The sequence below is a fragment of the Coloeus monedula genome (genome assembly GCF_965178545.1).
Source record: "Coloeus monedula genome assembly, chromosome: 6".
Taxonomy (NCBI): Eukaryota; Metazoa; Chordata; class Aves; order Passeriformes; family Corvidae; genus Coloeus; species Coloeus monedula.
Window position 1 is genome coordinate 58,123,205 of NC_138786.1, and position 11,688 is coordinate 58,134,892.

The window sequence follows — 11,688 nt, forward strand, 5'->3', positions numbered from 1 at the left end:
TGAACATTTCAACACAGCCTTTTCCTTCCTCCTCTTTACCATTCTTTTCTTGGGCTAATCCCCAATGACTGACTATAATCAAATTGAACACAACTTTCTTTGTATCCTTGGTTTCTATCATGATTCCCATCCTATCCACCAATGCAGAGATGATCAGGGGCTAATTCAGCTGTTAGAATAAATGAGGATGTGAGTCATGAAAATAGAAATGCCACAGTCACAGACATCTCATCTAATTATTGGGGAAAGGCATATGTCAATACTTCACTTTCACTGAATATACTTACAACACGGGCAGCAATGTCTGCCTTCAGTTGTGCTTCCTGGCCTTGCAGTGTCTCTAACTTCGTTTCTACAGAACCAGCACGACATTTTTCTTCTTGGTTTTCCCTCCCTTTTTCCATTATACATTTAAGAGCAGAAAACTTTGCTTCCATCATATTCTGAATTGCTTCCCATCGCAGCTTTTCATCCTGCATGGTATTTATGTCTATCTCAAGTGGCTGCTGGAGTTCTAATTGAATATGCTTTATGATGTGGAATATATTTTCTGCTTCATTCTGGCTACCTTCCTTGTTCATGCTCTGGAGCCCAGAGACCAAGTTTTGAAGAAACTGATTCAATTCCTCAACGTTTTTCTCCAGGCTCTTTATTTCTTTCCTCTTAGATTCTTTAAATGACGTATCAAAGATCTCATTTTTGTTTATTTGATTTGCTGCCTCCTGGGTTAAGTACAAGATTTGCTGAACTGCCTGCAATAGAATCTGTGCAGATATGACATTTTCAGCAGGAGAAGAGCTGGAGCTATCATTTAGGATATTGGCTTCTTTTCTCACAGTGGATGTCACGGTCTGGATTTCATTTAGCAATACTTGAATCTTATCCCATTCCCTAACAATATTTTCCAAGTGTATTATCTTCCCTTTAATTTTATTTTTAATTTTAGAAAATTTAGTTTCCAATTCATCCAGCTGCAGTGAGTCCCATTTCAGACCAACACATTCAAATATTTCCTTGTACTTCATTACTTGTGACAAATTTGACTGAAAAGCTAACACTTTTTCTTTCAGTGCTTTGCATTTGTCCTTCAGTCCCTGCTTGGCACCTACTAATTCATCATCTTTTAGGTTCATTTCACCATCCTGTAGATCATTAAGATCCTGCTGCAATGAAGCTATTCCTTCAGCAAACTCTCTGGAGACAGCTGTCTTTTTTTCTACTTCATGAAGTTTACTTTGAATTTGCCTCTGTGTCTTCCTTGCTCTGTTCTTCAGACTTCTCAACTGATCAATCAAGAATAGCTGCTCAGACAGGCTCAGCTGCCCAGCTGTGACCTGACTCTCTTTACAGTGGGATGAGATAAGCCCTTCTATTTCCTGTATGTCCTTTAGCATCTCCTTTAGAATGGTTTGTTGGCTGACCAGCTCTGAGCATGTGCTGGTTTGGTCTGGGTCAGGCCTGGCCATCAGCTCGGCTTTGCGAAGCTGAGAGTGAACTTTGTCTATTTCTGCAGTGAGTCTTTGCCTCTCCTCCAGCTGGAGCTCCAAGTGCTGCAATCTTTGAGCAGATTTTAAAACAAGAGCCTTGTATGAATTCTTCAATGTTTGTAAAAGGAAGGTCATATCAGAGACCTCCTCTGGCTCCAAGCTGGGAAGGACGTGCTGGAGCCCATAATCCAGGGATACAATAACAGGTTCTCTGTTCAGGACTTCTGTGTTCATTAGCTGACAATTTCTGATCTGTGATTTGACATCACTGGGGAAAAGTGCTGCTTTCTGATCAAGGTGGGACAGTGAATCTTTGACCCATGAAATATTTTCTTTCAGCCTCTTCATCATTTCATGTTTCATGAGAGCAGGACCAGTGGTCTGAATATCCTCTTGAGGAGTTTGTTGTGCTGATAATGCTTCCAATTTGCTCTGCAAATCATGTATAGAGTTCTCCAAAGCCACCTTCTCTTGATCACTCCAAATTCTTTTCATCTGCAGCTCAACCCTTCTTTTTAATAGAGAAAGACCATGTTTAATATCCTGTAGCTCTGTGGTCCAAATTAGAGGGTCTTTGGCTTTTCCTGCAGCTGAGGCATGTAACTCTGCTTGCAAATACTGTTCTTGTATCAGCCTCTGAATATCCTGTGCTTTTTTCATAAGCAGGTTAAATTCATTGATTTCTGCCACAACCTGATCATGTTTCTTTTGCACTGCTTGTTCCATGTGCTGCCACCAGTGCTCCAGTTGCCTCATTTGGCTTTCTGTCAACACTTTATCCATGCATGTCAAATGCTGAGATAAAACTTCTTGCTGACTCTGCAACTGGTTTAAGACATCTCTTTCTTTCCGTAAGGACTCTATGCATGCCTTAATTTTCTCCAGAAGAACTGTGTTGTTCATAGGACCCCTGCCAAAAATATGAGTAGTGTTCAAAAATAATGAATTCTCCTTATACACAGATGTTTTCAAAACCAAATTTCACTGTTTAGAGTACAATTCACTAACTTTATTCACTTAATCATATGTATCTCTCAATGTTCTCTTAGGAATTCCATGACCACCCTTGCAGTATCATTATTTCTTGCTTATAGGTAGAGCATTCACTGTTCACATATATCTCTTCAGAAAAGATATGTTCTACCGTGTATTCTCTAAAATTACAGTATATACTAATATAGACTGTAGGCCTCATTTTAAAAATCAGCAACAGTGTTACCTCTAAGTGAATTAACAACATTTTATAGTAATTTCCAGTTGACAATGAAGATAAAATTTGGTTATAAAAAACCTGAGAAATTTCCATTCATGCAAGATAAACTCTTCCAAATGAGTCTACTCATCTTTTATTTCCAGGAGTATTTTAAAATGCCCATCTGAAGTACATTTAGCAGATAGATTTTTATTATGTTTTTTAAATCTCTTTGGTGTAAATTAACAATTTCAAAAATTTTAAAGATTTTCAAATTATTTTGATACGTTACTGTGACAAACTAGTTTTGTGTTTTGAAGACTAATTCACAAAACACAATAAATATTTTTTGTGCACTGGTTACCTCTGAATTGGTAACCTAGACTTACTTACTGCCATGGAATTCTTCCTATCAAGTAAGGTTATTTGTCAGAATAAAGACATATTTCATTCAGAAAAAAAATTAGAATTAGTGAGTCCTTAAAGAAAAATTAGTATTTCACATCTGCCACATTTTTTACAAAATACTTTAAGATGGATTTTTTATAGGCTTTTAGCCCAGCAACTACTTCTTTGTTTTGCCTAAAGAATAAAGAGAGTAGATGTTGTTTAAGGATAGCAGAGAACCACCAGAAATTCTTCTGCTTAACTCTGTTCACAAACTTACAAACCTCTAAGACTTCTCTTGAAGTGGATATAACTCCATAATCTTGTCTGAGGATTACTGAAGCACGGCACACAATTCCGTGTAGGGCCATTATTTGCTCTGCAACCTCTTAACCAAACCCCTCCACTATACTTACATTTTTATGTTATCTTTTTCTGTTGACAAATTTTTCATTGAGGATTGTGCAGCAGAAAGGGTTTTCTGGTATTCATTAATTAAACAGCACTGTTGTTGCTTCACTGCCTTAACAGCTTCTAGTTCCTGGAGCAGCCTGTCCCAGCAGGGCACTGCAGGCTCCACGGTTTGCAGCTCTGCTCTGTTTGATCCTGTTCCATTGGGAATTGCTTCTTCACTATGGCACAAAGACTTTGCTTTCCACGTTTCCAGCTCAGTTTTTAAATTCTACAATCAAGTCCACCACAGAGAGAGAGGGGATTAAAGGATGATCTTGAAGACTTCAAGCTTTCAACACAAAATATGGCTAAATAGTGATTCACCTACAACCATATTCCTGCTCATCCACAAGCAAAGGAGCACCTCATGGAAGCACACCTGCAATTCTAGGTGCATCTACTACTGTGCTCTGGAAGAGCAGTACAAACTATGGGGTTTACATGGGCATGCATCAAGGCACAGTGTTTGCAGACTAACTGACTAATCATGCAGTCAAACCTCAGATAAGGCTACGTATAACAATTCTGGTTTGCCCAAGTGAATCACAATTCTGCAAGTGTATCACTACATTAACGATGAGGAATGGCTTTGCAGTTTCCATACCTCCAGCTCTTTTAGTTGCTCATTTATAAGCACCATATCCAGTTCAGCCACTTCATTTTTCAGCTCATTGACCTTTTGCTCCTCTTCGAAATATTCAGTGTTTATGTGCACTCCAGGAAATAGCTCCTTCTGGACAACCACTTCTGCACCTGCGTCCTACAACACAAAACAAGATTCTTATTTCTGAAGGCTCTAAACTAATAAGTTTTCTGACTGCAGCCCCTGCTTCACATATTTAACCCATGCCTAAATCCTGCTGTGGTTTGCCCCACAGCCTCTGTGGATCAGCCAGGACCCAGGAACTGGAAGCTCCATCACTGTCCCCCACCCCTGCAGTGACCCCAGCCTGCCAGCACTACTCAGATAGCTTTGAAATCTCTGCCCATCATTTTATGTGAAACTGATATCATCACCTTCAAATAACATCCTCCCTGCACCCACCTCTGCTACTGAGTAATTCATAGGTCTGTTGTGTCTTCTCCCTCTCTTCCTTACATATACATGGACCTTTTATCTTCTCCTCACACCCACATTCCTTCTGCTCAGCACCTGCCCTGACAATCCTATTGTGTCCTTCACCACAACACCTCTTCAGCTCTTCTTCACAGGGCAGCTAATGCATGAAGCAGCTTGGCTGTGACACAAAGCCCCACCTGCCACCGTCACAAGTGCCATCTAAAATCTGGAGTAAGATGAGAGCAGTAGGGAGTCAGTCTCAGTCAGGGTAGGGAGGAAGTGATTAGGAGGCTCCAGAACCAGCCTCTGATTCCCATGGCAGAAGGACAAGTCACTTGGGCTGGGGCCAGGTTTAACATCACCTTCAACTACTGCAGACAGCAACATAAATGAAATGTCACAGCTTAGTTTGATCACGTGATGATACCTTAAAAATCTTTCTGCATTTCCCTTCTCCCAGTACCTGTCTATATCTGGTGATCTGTTCCATGTATGAACTTTACAGGAGGGAATGCATATAAATACACAGATATTACCACAGTGTGAGCTTCTCAATGGTACTAATATCTAAAATAAACAACAGTACAAAAGTTCTTGTTTGATAAACTTAATGTATTGCTACTTTAGATACTGTTTTACTAGAAGCAGTCAGCTACCCCTACAGACATGTATCACTTGTAAGCTGTCACTGTCATCTCTCCCTTCAAAGGTCATGAGCTATGCAAAATATACCTCCTTTCAAGTGTGGGAAACATACAGCACATAGTATCAAGAGAAGAATAGTTCTATTTATTTGAACTCTTGGTTATTTTCAGTCAAAACTGAAGAAGCCACTCATGAAGTAGTCAGTCAGAGAACTTTTCAATTTCTCTCTGTACATATCCATAACAGTTGTATCAACTCAGACATAAGATTTAATCTCAAGAGACTTTGGAGTGCCATAGAACTGAAGTAAGCATTAAAACTCAGCTAAGCTATCACACAGAAAGGAGGAAATCCACTTTACCAGACTGAAATATCAACACATCAAAAGACACAGACAAGTATCCTGATTTTAAGAAAAACGTTGCTGTGTACTTGTTTTGCTTGTTTGTGTGATGTTCTCGTTGCCCACTGTGGCACTGCCTCCATGGATACAGACAGGGGAGGCTGCACTGCAAATTCTGAGTCCAGTTTTGGGCCCCTCACTACATGAAAGACCTTGAGGTACTGGACTGTGTCCAGAGAAGGGCAACGGAGCTGAGGAAGGGTCTGGAGCACAAGTCTGGGGTTGTTTAGCCTGGAGAAAAGAAGGCTCAGGGGAGACATTATCATTCTTTACAACTCCCTGACAGGAAGGGGCAGCCAGGTGGGGTTGGTCTCTTTTCCCAGGTAACAAGTGACAGGAGAGGAGGAAATGGCCTCAAGCTGTGCCAGTGGAGGTTTAGATTGGTTTTTAGGAAAGACTCCTTCAATGAAATGGTGGTCAGGCACTGGAACAGGCTGCCCACAGCAATGGTGGGTCACCATTCCTGGAGGGATTTAAAAGATTTGTAGACATGGCACTTGGTGACATGGCTTAGTGGTGAACTTGGTAGTGCTGGTTTACTGGTTGGACTTGATGGGTCTTAGAAGTCTTTCTCTACTTCAACAATTCTATGATGATTGCATTGTTCCTTAAATGCTTTCAACCATACCCACTATGACCTCCACAATTTTTCCAAGAACTGAGGTTAGTCTAACAAGTCTGTAGTTTCCTCGATCTTCCCTCACACCCTTTTTGTAAATTGGAGCAGCACTGCTAGCTTCCAGTCAGCAGGGGCTTCTTCAAAATCCCAAGGCCTTTGGGAGGTTTTGTTGGGTTTCCAGTTAGAGCAGATGTGCAAGTCCCAGGTAAGACCTGCCCATGGACAGGCCAGCTGTGGACCTGCCTATAGATTCACCTCAAAGATTAGATCCAACCCTACCTTCAAATTAAGAATGTGGTGTCCAAGATCAACAGTCACAGGGCACTTCTGTAACTTCTGATGTAACTCCCTTACTCTTAAAGAGTAGATTTAGTAATGTACCTTGTCATTAATTCAGCTTGAATCCTTTCTCCTTTCTCTATTTCTTTTATTTTCTTACACTGGATCACCCTTGGATTTCAGTTTTCTGATCTGCCTTCCTTATGATGGCAAAACTATCATAACTAACTGTAATAACATGGAAAGAAGTCTGTATTGATTAGCAGTTTGAAGAGAAACTCTAAATATCATGAAGATTGATTATGATGGCTCTAAAACTAGGGTGAACTCTTTTTTTGAACAGATCCACTGAAAATTATGATGCGGCAAGCACTTTGGATGAAGTTCAAAACTATCATGGACATAAATAAGAACTATACACAATGGTCTTGATTTTGATGTAATTGTCTCTTCTTTTAAAACAACTTCAGCTAAAGCCCATGGGAAAACAAAAATTGAACAACTGGCAAATTTCACTTGAAATAGCACACTGTGGGTTACCTCATGTGCAGGAACTGAGGGATTAGATCCCAGACCATCTTTCTCATCTGCTGCAGATTCCAGGACTCGACCTTTCTGGCACACCTTCTGTTGAACCTGCTCCCCATCTTCTCCACATGACTGATTCTCAACATCACTAGGTTTCTCCTTTTGGTGTAAGAAAAACAAAAGAAACCAGTAATCAAAAAGCTCTAATCAAACCTGCTGAGCAGTAATTACAGTGCTTGAGATGAGAAAGTTATGAAGCCCATAATTATAGGTAGATGAGGGAAACCATAATTACATCTCATAATTTACTGTGGGCAAGATTATGGCAAAGGAAACCACTTACAAGAAGCAGTGCTGTAATTTCACCATAAACTTTAAGAATAAATTGCAAGTGTTCTGACCTATGCTGTTCGTATTTCATTATTCTAAGCAGGGACCTTGAATTGTGTGCTTCTGGACACAGTCTTGAATGCATTTTTTAAAAGGCTTAGCTTTTTCCCAAGGACTTGGACTTGTACTGTAGATAGAGAGTGTCTGGTTAGACACTCATGCAGGACAGTCCCATGGGTAACCTGGAGATTTGCTGGATGTGGGTTTCAGTATCTCACAGAGTTCACTAAAACTGAAATTCTGAGCAGAGTCTGGATCTGTAACATCTCCCCTCTTCAGGGAGGGGATGACAGCAACGAGACCCCTGTCAGTCTTTTCATCTCCAACAGGAGCTTGGCCTCTTCCCACTCATTATGGCTCCAGCTCCTAAACACTGCTCTGGTGTCAAAATTCACCTTGTACCAGAGTGCACCACACAGGGCACAGCATTTCAAATGCAGCCTCACACATGCAAAGTAAATATGTAAATAAGAAGTCTATATAAATGCAAGTGGGTGAAGCACAACAGTATTCAGGCAAAATGGTCAGGAGATTTCACAATACATCCAGGTGACTTGGAATGCAACAGCCCTTGGAGTGAAATATCCTCAGCAAACCACTCAAGAACAAATCTCCCTCTATACTAATTTTAAATGTACAGGATAGAATTAAGTGGGCTACCACATACTAAGTGTCACATCAGACAAAATTCACTCAGTGTAAACTTGAGGCTTTTCTTACTCATTTATTAGTAGTATCATCCTCATTGCAACTAAACTGTACACATATACCCTCAAATTCAACCCCTCCAGTGTAATCTCATCTCCAGTTACCTGTGCTGGATGGGTTGTTTTCCTAGATTCATCACCTTCAATACCAACACCATCCTGATGTCTTTCCAGTTCTGCTTCACCACCCAGAACTGCACTGTCCAGAACATCCTCTTGGACCCTGTCATGTCTGTCCATATCTGGGCTCTCCTTATCAGCCTCCTCCTGATTTGAAAAATGCAAAATATTTACAATCAGTAAAAGTCACAGTACAAAATTTAAGCTTGCTAAGAGATTTCCCACTCCACAATCTGTCTACTCTCTCTTCAGTTTAGCTTAATGAATGAAGGAGAAGGCTGAGGTAACTCAAACCCAGAGAGCTGGAAACCCCTGGTCAGAGCAGTTTGCCATTTTGGGACCTTAACCACTCTGAAACAGTTTCAGGACAAAGCAAACAGAAGTAACTGCTCACATGATTTTCAGCATGGTTACAGAAGTTTCTGTTTAGACACATTTGGTAACTATTGACCTTGCCCATCCCCAGAAATCCCAGTATGGACACTTTCCACTCTGGTATTTCATGGTCATCTCTCCCAGATACTCTTTATTACTCCATGGTCAGGTAAATGAGGGAGTATTCCAAATCACTCCCTCAAGCTTAGCACACTTTTTTACAAGTCGTTTACAGCATCAGTGTCCTGAGGTCCCATAAAGATCAGCAGTTCCAGGTTAGCGACCTACAGTAATGAAACCTGTTGATTTTTCATCCCTGGAGGTGTCCAAGGCCAGGCTGGATGAGGCTCTGAGCAACCTGGCCTAGTGGAAGGTGTCCCTGCCCATGGCAGGGGCTTGGAACTAGATGAACTATAACATCCATTCCAACCCAAACCATTTTGTGATTCTGTGATTTTATGAAACCACAGGTATGTGACAGATTTTGCATCATGGACAAAGTGGGTCCAAGCCCTGGGGGTCTGCAGAGACCATCACTTTGATCTCTTGCACTCTTCACATGAGCAAGGCTGAAAGGATGATTTGGAGAGAACATAATTTATTGTTCCTTTAATCAGATAAGGAAAACATGCCTCTGTAAGACAATAAATTTTAAGGACTTCCATATGGATTTCTACTGAACACACACATATATATACTGACATATATTAAAATACATTTGTCAGGTACCTGAACAGCCTGCCCTAATCTCTCTTTGGTGTGATGGATCTCTTGTAATGAGCTGTCTGACAATACACTGCTTTCCTCCAAAACTGGAGCATTCTGCTTCTCTTTCTCTGATGTATTTCCATTTATATCTTGACCCTAAGAGAAATGATAGAAAAGGAAATCTACTTGTGTCGCCATAAACATTGTATTTTAACATAGAATCTCTGAATGGTAAAAATTATTCTCTCTGAAAACAAACAGGACAAATACTGTGCTGAAGTTCTAAACATGTCTCTCTGGTTTAAGAGAAGCTCTCAAAGCTCTTTGGCAGAGGTGTAGCTGCAATTGTCCCATCTCTACACCTTCTCCCTTGTATCCTGACCAAGGATACCTGCTCTAATTAGTGGCAAGTGAAAGTTACATGCATTTAAATGGAATTATATTTACATAGAAAGCTGTTCTTTTGAATACATTATTGGCTTGCTACAGACTTGTTATAACAAGGTTGAGTTCTTTCCACTTCTTTGGTTTATACACCTGTATTTACAGGAGGCTTAATTTCAGTGAAATTAAGGATGTGATACACAGAAAACATTTGAGATGTCTTTTTAACCAGTTTTCCATTGTTACTGTCAACAAATAAACTCACATCACACATCTCCAGAGGCTCCTTCAGTTCCACTGCTGTGGGGGTCTCCTCTGCAGAGATTCGAGTACCAGAAGTGATCTGTGTCTCTCTCTTCAGCATTGTATCTGCCTTATCTTCCTTCTGTACTTCATTACCAAACTCATCTTTTAACTCAAGGGCTTCACTGAAAATGTTTTCCTTCTTTTGCTTGACATTTTCAAGTCTTTCTTCCAGACATTTGTGTTCGCTCTGAAGTGTTTCAATCTCATCCTTAATAAACTCCTGTTCTGGTGAAGAGGTATTTTGTTTAACAGTTTCTGCTAAAACCAAACTTTTCTTCACAGTGTCTTCACATCGACTAAGAGGTCCCTGTTGTTCCTTTAAACACAAAGAAAACATTTTATTTGAAAAGTATCTTTACTCAGTATGCCTAATGTTAAGATCTATAGTCAATCCCTAAAATCGTAAATACTTGTTGTGAACAACAAACTGTGTTTACAGGTACATGCCAACCTATTTGCTGCAGAAAGTCAAATACTAAACCAGTAATTTTGTCAGCCATTTTTATGCACAGAGAACGCCTAAAGCCAAAAGCATTACAGTGATAAAATAATCCCATTGCACACTGGGTGGTACACAATGATCCTTCTGTGTTCTGAACAGATTATTCCCCCTGCTTCTCTCCTATTCCTTTTTCCTTCTCAGAGGTATAGCAAGTTCTGAAGGATAGGGAATTGCAGTGATCCATATCTGAGGTATAGTTTCAGCTTACAGTAGCTCTCTACACTCACAGCTACAAGACTGATCTGCATTCTGCCAAAGAACAAAATAATGTCTACTTATGCATGAAGGACACTTCTTAAAACTGAACTTGGCTCACTGACATTTTCCTAAGCTTTCCACACTGGCTAATTTAAAGACACTGACTAACACCAAATTTAGTGATCTCATTATGCCCTGAGAGGAAAAATAAAAATCCCCACCAACCAAACTGAAGACTCCTGTGTGCTTGAGCTAGGACAATTCCTCCTGAACCTTCAGTTCAGTCAACAGTAAAGGTCCCCCCAGCTCATTAAGAGTGGCTTTAGTGCTACAGTTATCTGGATAAAAGGAACATCACATACTTTTTATTTTAGAAAGGTTTCGTAGCTTTTCAGTTTGACACCATGAGCAGCTCTCTTTTACAAACGTGATGGTCTCCACGATGCAGAAACTGCAACATACCTGTGATTTCAACTGGTTTTGCTCAGCTGATGATTGTTCCATTGCTGGACCATCACACTCAGCAAGCTTCTCAGAGACAGTTTTCAGCTCAGTGCTCAGGCCTGTTACCTGCTGGTGCTCTTGATCAGGGCTTTCCAATGTCTGCATGATGGTCTAGAAACAAAGGAGTTTCTACGATTAGTCCACAACTATCTCAAACACACATCATCATCCACAGACTGTTACAGCCTTTCCAGGACCTCATCAGCACAACAAACTTGCTTGTTTCCCATAAAGTATCTGGCTAACCATGAGTTAACCACAAAACCATCTAGCTTTCTCCCCAGCACATCATGGACTCCATCATGAACAAAGTTTTTATTAATAGCAGGAAGCAAAAAGGTTGGCATTTCATAGGAATGTGCTCCTAAAAAGGGTGTTTTCTCTTAAAATAGATGAAACATTAGAGGCAGAATGCCACACAAGGGTACAAATCCAATTTGG

The 11,688-nt window shown here is 40.4% G+C and overlaps 1 protein-coding gene across 4 annotated transcripts in view; it reads right to left on the bottom strand.

Annotated features, from left to right (window-relative positions):
* The window catches only part of SYNE2 (spectrin repeat containing nuclear envelope protein 2), a 174,294-nt gene that overhangs the window by 95,818 nt on the left and 66,788 nt on the right, over positions 1 to 11,688 (bottom strand). For all 4 annotated transcript variants that reach the window (XR_014226546.1, XM_082284463.1, XM_082284462.1 and 1 more), the window contains exons 43-50: positions 11,206 to 11,358; positions 10,003 to 10,359; positions 9,375 to 9,509; positions 8,256 to 8,417; positions 7,066 to 7,212; positions 4,124 to 4,279; positions 3,483 to 3,748; positions 288 to 2,397 (exon numbers count right to left, since the gene is read on the bottom strand). Coding sequence is in view for 3 of the 4 variants with exons in the window: in XM_082284463.1 (XP_082140589.1) it covers positions 288 to 2,397; positions 3,483 to 3,748; positions 4,124 to 4,279; positions 7,066 to 7,212; positions 8,256 to 8,417; positions 9,375 to 9,509; positions 10,003 to 10,359; positions 11,206 to 11,358 (3,486 nt within the window). In the remaining variant the exon portion in view is untranslated. The remainder of the gene's footprint in view (positions 1 to 287; positions 2,398 to 3,482; positions 3,749 to 4,123; positions 4,280 to 7,065; positions 7,213 to 8,255; positions 8,418 to 9,374; positions 9,510 to 10,002; positions 10,360 to 11,205; positions 11,359 to 11,688) is intronic.